At 41.4% G+C, this 12495-nt stretch overlaps 1 protein-coding gene across 3 annotated transcripts in view; it reads left to right on the top strand.

The window, feature by feature from the left end:
- Window positions 1-12495, top strand: part of nav2a (neuron navigator 2a) — a 122135-nt gene that overhangs the window by 47320 nt on the left and 62320 nt on the right. For 2 of the 3 annotated variants that reach the window (XM_015953713.3, XM_015953711.3), the window contains exons 4-7: window positions 8813-8885; window positions 8996-9242; window positions 9438-9494; window positions 12096-12229. In XM_015953713.3, coding sequence (XP_015809199.3) covers window positions 8813-8885; window positions 8996-9242; window positions 9438-9494; window positions 12096-12229 — 511 coding nt within the window. The remainder of the gene's footprint in view (window positions 1-8812; window positions 8886-8995; window positions 9243-9437; window positions 9495-12095; window positions 12230-12495) is intronic. The other variant, XM_015953712.3, reaches the window with a different exon arrangement.

The raw sequence follows: 12495 nt of genomic DNA, 5'->3' as shown, positions 1-12495 counted from the left end.
AACTTTAGAGAGAAAAGAGTTGGTGTGGATTTGAGGGTTGTGTCATTCTGCCATGTATCCACTGCTGTGCTCATCCATCAGAACATTTCAGGGATTTTTTCTGTCTGAACTGATTGTTAGACCAGTGTGGCGATGAGCATGGGTGGACTGGGAACAAAATTCGGCCCTGGAATTTTCTCTTCAGACCGGCCCACTACATTAGCCGCAGACACTTCATAGAAGTTGGCAAATTTTTCAGCGTCTCCTCTCTGTATACTACAAAGGATAGTCATATTCTGTGATAGTTAACAAATAAAGAATGTAAATTAACTCATGGACTAAAATTGACACCTATATCAATCAATCAATCAACCAATCAGTTTGTATTCATTATAGTGTCAAATAACAACAGAGGTTGTGTCATGACTAAGGGTGGGGCAGCAAGACTAATGGGAAGAGCCCTGGTGCTACCTTTCAAGTTTTTAGTGTGTGACTGTAAAAATCTTGTAGTGTACACCCAGTGTTTGTTAAAAACAGACCCGGACAATAAAAACAAAATATCCTGATAAATGATCTAAATAAATAGCAGCATTAGACCTGAAACTTCTTTGATTTAGTGGTGACCCAGTCATAAAGAAACATCACTAGAAAACTGAAAGGAACGTGGGATGCATCATTAAGTCTCTAATCATCCCAAATTAAGTAGGATTTTATAGAACATTATAAACTTACCATTCAACAGCCAAACTTTGGTACAGTGGAAGCAGAGAGAAAGCAGGTCCTCAAACATGGATGGGGGGGACAACTCCTCAGGATTTCACATGTTAAGAGGTTAAACTGTGAGGGACATGGGAAACATTAGTCTCTAATAATCCACAATTAAGTATGATTTAAAAAAACATTATAAACTTACCATTTGAAAAGAGACTCAACAGCCAAACTTTGGTACAGTGGAACCAGAAAGCAGGTTTTCGAACAAGTTCACAATGAACAGAGGGATAACGACTCCTAAAATATATCATAACAGCCCGTAATAGTGATAGTAAATGGTAAATGGTCTGTATTTGATATAGCGCCTTCTAGAGTCCTGGAACCCTCAAGGCACTTTACAACGCCATCAGTCATTCACCCATTCACACACTGGTGGGGATGAGCTACAATGTAGCCACAGCTGCCTTGGGGCGCACTGACAGAGGCGAGGCTGCCGAGCACTGGTGCCACCGGTCCCTCCGACCACCACCAGCACCACCACGTGGGTTAAGTGTCTTGCCCAAGGACACAATGACAGCGACAGACTGAGCGGGACTCGAACCTGCAACCTTCCGATTACGGGGCGAGCACATAACTCCTGTGCCACCATCGCCCCACAAAATCGCACAAAATTAAGGATTAATACCCATGCACAATAAATCTGTAAAGGATCATTAAAACAACAAATAAGGAATTACAACATCTATAATGTGTGATGACGACTTTATTAAATATTTCCCACCTTTTCAGTGGAGCAGCTTTTTAAGCAGCTCACTCTTCTCTGCTAGTCTATCCATCACAGAGTCAGAGTCCAAAGCCATGAGAATGTCATTCACCTGATAGGATTTTTCTGCATCATCCAGGGTTTCTTCTTGAGCCTTCTCTCCAGGCAAGACTTTCTTCATCTTCTTCCTCTTTTGTGGCAATGGGGCCTCCACTTCAATGTCCATGTCATCTTTCTCTTGGATTTTTGTGTCTGTCCACTTGACAAATGTGTCTGCTGCTTTTTTTACAGAGTCAAAATCTCTTACCAAGCTTTTCAGTGTATCCTGTGTTGATACTACCATTCTTTGGGCAGAGAGGATGTCCAATCCTGCTGTCTGAAGGTACTTAGACAATGGAGAGGTATGCTCAAATATGCGAAGGAAGATTTGAGCCGTTAAGATCGTCTCATACTTCAGCAAAGACTCAGCATATCCTCTGGCCATGACACGGATGGAGGGTTTTACTGTTGTCCGTTTCTGATAGCTGATAATGTCAACAGTACATCGACATACAGACCATTTTCCGGCTTTCCAAAGGAGCCAAACAACTTCTTCAGGGCTTCGTGCTTGGCCCACCAAACATGTCTCACCAATGGGAGCAAGGATTCTCCGTCTTTTGTTTTGGCCTGTCTCTTCCCACACATTCATCCTTTGATGTGACGCTTTGATAAATACAGCAATGCCATTGAGGAGCGCAAAAAGGGACCCGCTCTCAATAACAACCTGGGTTGTGTTTGCAAGCACCAGATTTAGCACATGTGCATAGCACCAGACATGCACCTGGTTTGGTGATTGTGCAGACAATAGTGAAGAGAATCCTTTATAATGGCCTTGCATGTTTGATGCCCCATCGGTCACATTTCCAGTGCACATTGTCTTGCTGAGGCCCATTTTTTCCAGAACATCTGACAGCATGTCAACAAAGGCCTGTCCAGTAGATGAACTACACTTCAGCACTGCAACAAGCCTCTCATTAACAACATCAGTAACATACCTCATAATAATAATAGAACACTGATCCTGAGAGGAGATGTCCTGTGTTGTGTCCAGCTGAACTGAAAACATTCCTGCTTTCTTGATCTCATGTGATATGTTTTCTTGAATCAGATGGTGAATTGCATCTATCACTGAGTTGACTGTGGTTTTGGAGAGGAAAGTTACAAGGGAGCCTCTGCCTCTTGTGCCTCCAGACAAATGTAACTTTTTGCTCTCCTCAATGCAGCTATCCAGGTGCTCTTTTAAACAGAAATCATACTTCCCCAGTAGAAGTATGAGTTCAAGGAAATTTCCTTGGTCAACTGTGTGGTCTTCCAGGGAATATGCTGCCTCATTTTCTGACCTCCTGTATGCAAGCCCCCTCTTCCCAAGAACCTTGATGACATCTATTTTGCGCTCCAAAACCTGTCGTCTTTTTTTGACCTGCTCTCTGTGTGCGGTCATCTGACTGCCACGAAACAAACTGCTGATATCAGCACTGGCAGATTTCAAGAGGTATGCTTCAGCACAGTTTCTGTGTGCACTGCTTCTCTCATGTTCCTCGGTGCGCTGGTGTATATGCTTCCATTCTGACATTCCACTGATGAACAGACTACTATCAGTTCTCTTACCAAATGCCATGCAGATGAAGCAATACAGCATGTGATGCTCTGGACAGTACGTCAGCCACTTTCTGCTGGTACCATCTCTGCTACAGAACACTTTCTGCACCACAGGATTGGTACTTTTTTGCTGAGGATGGTAATTTAGAAACGATAGGAGATTTTTCTGATCAGGTTGTGAAAAATAATCTGTTATTTCACTGTCACATTCTTGGTGCTTTACAGCTGTTTCCCTCTCAGGTGGTACTGTATTTGGGCTGGCATACTCCTCACTCTCTACTGTCTTTTCCTTCTCAGGTGGTGCTGCAGCATTGACCCATATCGATTTAAAATGAGAACAGATTGAATCAGACCGAATCAGATTATGATAATTGATTCGTATTCCTAGGAATCAGAGTCAAATCACTTCTTGAACTTTAATTTGATACACAGCACAAATGTGACAGCACTTGAACATATTCAAGACCGCACTATATGCATTCATTCAAACTGTAGTTCAAAGTAACACATTTACACAGAAATTAAAGTTATAAATACCAACAAAATAGTTCTCCCCTTAATAAACAATAAATGAAATTAAACAGTCAATTTCATACCAAATATTGGCAATTAATCTTATTATTCCCTACATGCGTACTTATATTTTGTGCTAAAATTAGGGATGGGTACCTTTGACATTTGAATCGATCCGATACTAATTCCCGGTACCTACGAATCGATACCGGTACTTAACGGTACCAATTTTCGATACTTTTGAGTGTTTATTATTTTAATTCTCTTTTATAATTAAATATATTTTTTTCTCAATATATAACTATTTGATATATATCACGATAAATAACATTCAACTGTTTGTATTTTAACATCGTCCTTGTAGTTTTATAAGATGATAATTAAACTGAAGCAAACATCTTTACTGTGAACTAAATTTACTGTGTGTCTTCATTCCTTTTGCCATCTTTTTTCATTTGATTTTTCCTACTGGGAAGTTAGAATTTCCAAGGAGAAAGCGAACGCACCATTAGCTGATAACAATGTAGCAATGGAAGCTAACATACCAAGCTAACGTTATCTTAAACAGTTTATTTAGCTGCTGGAGCAGATTTAAACGATGATGCCTCACACTTAAAACATTGTCACTGGTTTCATCTTGACCCAATCACCCGTCGCATTTAGTAAAGTGAAGCCAAACTTTAGAGCGCGTTCTTCTAGTCGGGAATTCGGAGTTCCGAGGAGAAAGCGAATGCACCATTAGCGAAACGGAAGCTAACATATCAAGCTAATTATATTTACCTACCGGAGCAGATTAAGATGAGGATGTCTCACTTAGATCTTTGTCGCTGGTTTCATCATGACCCAGTTACCCATCACATTTAGTGAAGTGGACCCAAGCTTTAGCCTGCGTTCTTTCTACCATGCTGCTCTGTTTACAACTGGCTCGCAGCGACCGATGACAAAACGCTCTTGCGCATGCGCAGCTGTCTAGGCAAGTTCTCGTTATGAAGGACAGGTACCGAAACAAGGCACCGTTTGAAATGACGTGAATCGGTGCTCGGTCGGTACTATGGAATTCGGTCGGTACCTTAATAAGTACCGAATTCGGTACCCATGCCCGCCTGTATTTACAATACAGCTAGTCTGTATCTCTATTTACAGCTCATTGGTCGGGAAAATGTTTACTGTTGCTATGACAACAGACAGCTGACATGTTGTTCAGTAAATCAATAGGTGGGTTTCACATTCTATAATACTATTGCAGTTAGAGGCCAGGTTCCAGGCAGTACAACTCAATGGGAGAAAAACTGTTTTTGGAAGAAATTTCCAAAAAGAAGCTGTCCAAATGTTTTCCCTGAAGATTATTTTACAGTGATTGGATTCACAAACCTGCCATATTATTCATTCCTATGTTGCTGAAAGTCCTTTCTACTGGTCAACATCACACATGTTTTGAATACACTTGTACATCTTTAAGGGAAAATTAATTAGAGTTGCCCTCAGTCACCCCTGCTTTCCACCGGAGCCGGAGGGAAAATATTGAGAAAGGAGATGAAATGGATGGAAATATCTGCAGTTTTCTAAATAGATGGCGAGTTAAATAAAAACTTTTTTTTTTTTTTTTACTTTTTCTGCTTCATGTTAGCCTGTGATTATCAGATGTGTTGGGAACAGGACAACTGCATTAAAAACATCACGGTCGCGCTCCGTTCATTAAAAGGATATTTTCTGATCTACCATGGGCGCTGTCGCGCTGCATTTGCGGCCGATGCGCCTCTCATAAGCGGCCGGTAGGAAGGGACAAGCAGCAGAATATGCGAGAATGTGCTGCCCAGTAACACGCTGCTGGTCCACTCCGATGGAAAGGGGGTCACACTCACTGTTGAACTATGGGCTCTTTAGAATGTTGTGATGTCACATGAAACCAACCTAAAACTAAATCAACCCAAATATCAACACTCACGGCCTTTTTAGCTCATACTACATGATGACTGCTATAGATATAAAACGTTTTCTACTTCTTATTGAACATACACATTACGTTTTAAAATGTAACCTAGCCAGCCCCATGCTAATGCTACTTACTGCATGTGTCGCCCCTTCTCCTGGCGCACCAGCAGCACCTGCTGGGGTGGTGACTAAGGCCGGCCCAGGACCAAATAGGTCTGTCAGCTTTAAACACTTAGCAGCTCCCACCTCTAGAGACTTCAATTTTTTTCGCCGCAACTTTTCTGCGACACCCAAACGTTTCCTCGACTTCTCCATTTTCCACATCAACTGTCCGACCGCAGCACTGTCCAACCACCACTCCCGCCGACCAGCAATGAGGCCCCGCCCACCCTGGTTTGTGCTGCCTGTGATTAAAAGCCCTGTCGCAGCGCCCTGAACCAGTCTGCCCATGACAATGAGAAACAGACCAATAATACATCCTGATGTGGGCAACACACGGCTAGCCTCGATAACCTATTGACCGGCCCAATTTGTAAGAAATCTGAGGGCAAGAGAGAAAGACGACCGCAACGAGTGGATGAATGAACGAATGAAATAATAAATGTCAGACCGGCCTGGCGGCCCTGTCCACCGGGACGGCTCCCGGTGCTCCAGAAAGTCAGTCCACCCCTGGCGATGAGTGAGGCACAACCTCAACCTCCCACAGCATGTTACTTGTTACCTCACAACCCTGGTCATGAAGGACATTGAGAGATCTTGTTTTTGTTAGTTTTAGATGTTGAAACAACAAATAGAAGGAAAGTGACATTTAAACATCTGAAAGACCTAGCTAGTAGTTATGATTCATGTAAATCATTCGATCTGGATATAATTGAGTAATTACCTGATTTACAAATGGAATAGTTTTGTGGGGCACATGGACTTATGAAAACATTATTTTTTTTATTTAGAACCAAAAATACCCCGTTTTGTCTTCTTGTGGAGCCAGAATCTGCCTATCCAGGATGTGTGGCTGGAAGTCCCGCCTACTCACCTACACACAACCCTGGTGCCTTTTCACCATTAAGTAACTAGTTACAGCTAAAGTAGTAATATAAGTACATGTTTGAACACGCAGCAGCAGAGTGAATCAACAGCAGTCAGTGCTGGAAAGAATGATTTGAGATGCATTTCTTTAATTCATTCACTGCCAGCCATTTCCAGATCACTAACGGCCTTCGCTGCCAGCGTTTCTCACCGTTCTTACTGTTTTTTTTAAAGAGTCACAGAACGTTGTGCGCTAGGATTATGTCGATGCCAAAACAACCAAAACAAAGCGGAGACTCACCTCTTACATCAGGAAGAATCCATGTGTTTCGAGCGTTATCCGTTCTTTCATAATCCGTTGTTGAATTGTGATCGGCAGACGCTTTTCCGGTTCGCGCCTCACTTTTTTTTTACAGGAACGGCCCAAAACGATCTCCTAACACATGGATGTGTTGCTTCCTGATCATGTGACGTGTGACGTATGCGGATGAAGATCGGCTTCAGGGCTGAGATGTTTGTTCTCTCAGCGCGGGGGCTCGTTCTGATGCTCAAACAGTAAAAAAATGCAAATGACGACTTTAGCCGTCATTGGCAGTGAACGGTTGGATCTAAAATGACGACTTTAGTCGTCAATGGCAGTGAATGAGTTAACGAGGAAAATGTCCCGTGTGTACATGGAAGGGGCGGGGCTTAACCATTTGAAACCAGACACTGGGGTGACAGTTGTTTGTTGACTTGGGGGATTCTCCTTCTGTTATTCGGTTCATTTAATAAAAGAAACAAAGTATTTCTGTAATGCACAGTAACATAAACACGTATAAATGGCTTGAGGAGAATATTACAGCATCAACAAATTTACAGCATCATGTAGAAACCTGATAGGTGATGTCACTTGCAGCAGTAAAAGACATGTTATTTAAATCTTTTGAACATTAAAACGCATGTTATTTAAATATTTTGAACATAAGTGTTGACATATAAATGAATGTCTGGAGTATCTGGAGTCAGCGGATGTTTCATATTCACACACAGGAAGAAGGAAATTTGTTTTTCCTTCAGCTTCTCACCTAACAGCTGGAAACTTCCCAACATGGCAGGGTGCTGTAGGTCAATCTAAATTTAGTCGCTGCATATTAAGTGTAATCATGCCATTAATCTTTAGAGAACAGGACCCTCCCTCTTCCTGCACACACTCAGCCCTGGTAACGAAGAGCAGCTCTAGTTCACATTAGTTTCATTTATTTATGCAGCTTTAAAAGAAGAATTTAGCCCATTTACATGTTTTTGATTCTTGATCCTTTATTCTAGGCTGCTCTTGAATTACCTGCTCAGCTGAGAGCACCAAACTTATGCACAGTCCACCTGTGGTTGTGAGGGTCATGTTCATGGTTGTCATGTTCTTAGAATATCTTTTGTGTTTTAGCCTTCGTTTGCACACCAACAACCTTTGGTCATTGATGTTTGATGTTTTTTGATGTTCTTTGCTTTATAATCACATGCATCAGTAATCAGATTGTGAGCAGAATAGGTCACATGAGCTCTGAACAAAGCGTGTGTCTATCAAATCCTCTCGTTGTCCAGTGACAGCTCAGCAGTCCTCTCGGGTTACTACGGCTGTTGTCATAGCAACCGAGTATCTCTAGATGCTTTGATTTGTTTTAGCTGATGAGAATCTAGCTGAGTCGTGTTTTGACTTATTCATAGAAAAGGACACATTGTAAAAAGTCACTGTGGTTAAACAGTAGTAGCCATTGGCCAGAAAATAACTTGATACACATAAATGTGTTACTTTATTAATTCAATTTGGTGAAAATCTCTTACTTATGTGACATTAATCAAAGAATATTTACTTGTGTGCGTGAAATATTGAATACTTTCTTGTCCTCCAAATTCATCTCCTCCTAAGTTACTGTTAGGGTTGTGTGCATATTTTGTTTTTTAATGCCGAACAGTATTTACTGTAGGTGCTCAGCTTATGTGAAATTACCCGTTTATTAGATTCTGAGGCCTTTGCAGAAATTTGCACATCATGATAATCAATATTTCTGTTTATTGACAGGAAAAAATCTCATTCTCTTTAATGCGTTTTAAACATTTTCATTCCCTTTGTTCTCTGAACTTTTGTCTGGGCAGTTATTTGCTTCCTATTTGGTTAATGTCTCAAACCAGCATGTTTCCTCACATTAATCTTGCAAATTGGAATGGAAATATGGAGTATGTTTTGTCTCACCGCTGTCTGCCCCTCTGTAGATTGAGAACATAGACGCCTGTCTCAGTTTCCTGGCAGCCAAAGGAGTTAACATCCAGGGTCTGTCTGCAGAAGGTAAACAGGACTCCTGCAACACAAAGCTTTATTTCTTGCTAATTTGACTAGAAGCTCACAGTTGAATGCCTTTCATTTAACTTTCTGATGTGCTTCTGTCTGCTCCTCAGAGATTCGGAATGGGAATCTGAAAGCCATCCTTGGGCTCTTCTTCAGCTTGTCCCGCTACAAACAGCAGCAGCAGCAGGCTCAGCGTCAGAACTCCCTAACTGCTTTCCCACCAGCGGCGGCACCGTGCCAGAACACACACCCTCCTCTGAGCCAGCAAAGCAGCGCTCCAGCACAGCTCAGCCAGTCTCCGCATGGGACTCCTGCCCTCTCAGCGCAGAAAGCAGCACAGGCCGAGATGCAGTCCAGGTGAGTGCTCCGCCCACCTGTCTAACTCTTGCAATATAGACTGCATGAAGCATTTTGTCTTTCTTCATGTTTTTAGCTGTTTTGAAACCATCATTTTGACATTTCTACCTTCTTTGTTCACAAATCACATCATAAACTTCTAAGCCTGACCTGTCTGTGTCTGTCCTTTTCCATGTCTCTTCTCTTCTTCTCTAGGGATGGTTTTCAGAGTAAACTTCTCAAGTTTTCCATTGGTCAGAAAAAGAGCTCTAGGTCAGCTGCACTTGCCCTTCTGGTTTACTGCTCTAACTCCTCCTTCCTTTCCTCCTCCACACCTCCTGTTTCCTCTTTTGCCTGAAAATTGGAAGCCAGAAATTGCCCCTAATCAAAGATAACATTACTTTTGTAGCATAATGAGTTTCTTGTTGTCTCTTTCGCTTGTGATTAAGGGCAATATCTACTACAAGCACTATCAATAATGCATGAATAATAGTGTTCAGCAGATAGGAACTAAACCTCCAGGCTCCACTGTCAGACAGACTCGTCCATCTCTGGCATCACGCCTCATTTGGCGAGCCTGCTAAATGGGCTGTGAAAGACCTTTAGATAACCCTTAAGTAAATGTGTGTGTGTGTGTGTGTGTGTGTGTGTGTGTGTGTGTGTGTGTGTGTGTGTGTGTGTGTGTGTGTGTGTGTGTGTGTGTGTGTGTGTGTGTGTGTGTGTGTGTGTGTGTGTGTGTGTGTGTGTGTAGATGTGCGTGTGTGTGTGTTTTCAAGGGCATTCCCTATGTAAACTGATGTTAATAATTCATTCAGGATCTTTAGTAGGAAGTATGTCTATAATGTGATGTGTGTATTTTATGTTCCTAGTTTAAGTTTTTCACTTCAACCCGTTTTTGAGCATGCAGTCCCTTATGATGTGCACCTGCACCTTGAAACATTTATTTTTTGTTGTGACTGCTATCCCAGTCCAGATTTTGGTTGGCTTTGTAAACTCCAACTCAAACTTTTCAAACTAATACAATGTCTCCACCATCTGGTTTGTTTACATAACTACAAGTTCTATAATTGAGACGTTCATTCACAAAACTTTTATCACTCAATTGTTCCTTTTAGCATTTAATACATTGTAGCCAACAATAAGAGTTTCTTCAGATATTCCTTAAAATACTTTTTTTATAGCTCAAACATGAGGTTGACGCCTCCTGAATAAAAAACTTTATTTAATGCTAATTACTACATTGTTGATGGTTGCTAGCAGTCAGTTTGTAGGAAATGAATAACATAAAATAGTTCTCATTTTGTTGTTTCTCTCTCTGTGTGTGTGTGTGTGTGTGTGTGTGTGTGTGTGTGTGTGTGTGTGTGTGTGTGTGTGTGTGTGTGTGTGTGTGTGTGTGCGTGTGCGTGTTCTCGCGTGTGTGCATGCGCGTGTATGCACATGTATGTGTGTGCTTGCATGCGTGCATTTACGTGTGTGTGTGTGTGCGTTTATGCACATGTGTGCATGAGTGAGACTTTTGGTGCATTTAAAAAGTTGCTGTTTGTTTAAATTATGTTTTAAACATCTTAGAAAGCCTCGAGTGTTTTTTATTTGCTAAATATTTATCTCATTAGAACACCATCTATTTTGTTACTTTACATAAAGTAAAATAAAGTAAAGTCAAGTTAAGTAAGTTACGTTAAGTTAAGTTAAGTTAAGTTAAGTTAAGTTAAGTGAAGTGAAGTGAAGTTTATTAACTGACCTTTGATAAATTAACCACTGGAACAAGCTGAGACTAATCCACACAATTTCTTTAAAACTGAGTCTGAGAGTAATGAGGTATATACTCGACTGAATTACCTCTCAACTATTGAAACTGGAATGTTCTTAGACGTCCATTAGGTATAATTAAATTAAACCCTTTAGTTCACGACTATGGTCAGCCCAAAGTGAACGACCTGTCAGAACTGAGTGAATATGAAAAAACCTGAACAAAATGGCTGTAATCTGCACTTAAGTGTCACACTCTCAGTCCCAGAATGATGATGAGGATGGTGACGATGTCACCAGTAGTAAATTATGAAGAGTCTGTGAGCTGCAGATTAGTAACATTGAATCAGAGTGTTATAACTGTCTCCACCAGTGCTGTAGCTTCTCTCTGATCCATGCTTGGAACTAAACAGGCAAGATGTGAAGCATCTTAGTCAACATCTCCCAGAGGACATATTCAGATTTATGATAGTATTACAGTAGAAAGCAAACAGGAAATGCAAACATCAGCTGAGCTTACAGGTTATAATACACTCAGGTGTAAGCACTTGTCTCTGAAGACAAACCAAAAAGACTGACATGGTTTCAAACACAGAGTGGCTGCACCGGCTGAGGCTGCAGGTCTGTGTGTTCTCTGCAGCCATCAGCCTGAGGGGGAGTTGAACTTGTTGAACAACTGAAGGGAAAATAGGAACTCAATAGTCAGTTTGTCTAAACGTTAACAAGCTTCAGTTTGGGGTATTTTTTTCTGCAAATCAAATTTAAGCTACAAAGGCACACTTCAGTGGTATCTTTGTTTGGCACATGTATTTATGCAGTCTCATTATTATGGGATACAAAGCATTTGAAGTCTGAACGGTCTCTTTCTGAATCATTATGTGCATTCTGTTTTCCTCTTTAGGGCCGCATTTGGTTTTACAGCAACATGACAAACAATGAAAGTTTAAAACTACTTGAATTTTTCTATCGCACATCCAAAATGTGGTGATAAGCTGCATGTAATCATTTTATAATATGTTAAACTGAGATTCATTTTACTCTCTTAAACTCCTATTTCCAACTTGTAGTTAACTTATACAGTATGTATTTAGTCTGTCCTCTGGTCTTTGTCTCTTTGTCCATCAGGCTGCCTGGCCTGACAGCAAGGGTGTCCACTGCTGGCAGTGACATCCCTAGCAGAGGCTCGGTCAGTGCCGTTGGGAGCAGACGCAGTCAGGGCTGCAGTGATAGAACCAAAGCCAACTCACACCTGAGCAAAGGTAAGCCTGACATGGTGACCCACCAGAGAACAAACACATCCTCCTGATATGTTAGTAGGATTAGATGAAACATTTTAAAGTTGAATATGGAACAATTTAATAAAAAGCTTTAATAAACCCTCCCACTGTCCTAATGGGCGACCCTGCGAGGAAAGTTGACCATTGAGCAGGGTTGATGGTTTATCTCTCGAGGTCCATGTGGCAGGGGTGAGGAGTGAGTGAGGAGTGAGTGAGTGAGTGAGGGTAAAAAAAAAAAAAAAAACTCC

This window comes from Nothobranchius furzeri, chromosome 9 (assembly GCF_043380555.1).
Source record: "Nothobranchius furzeri strain GRZ-AD chromosome 9, NfurGRZ-RIMD1, whole genome shotgun sequence".
Classification (NCBI taxonomy): Eukaryota; Metazoa; Chordata; class Actinopteri; order Cyprinodontiformes; family Nothobranchiidae; genus Nothobranchius; species Nothobranchius furzeri.
Note: the sequence above shows the minus strand (reverse complement) of the source record. Positions and strands in the feature narration are given on the sequence as shown.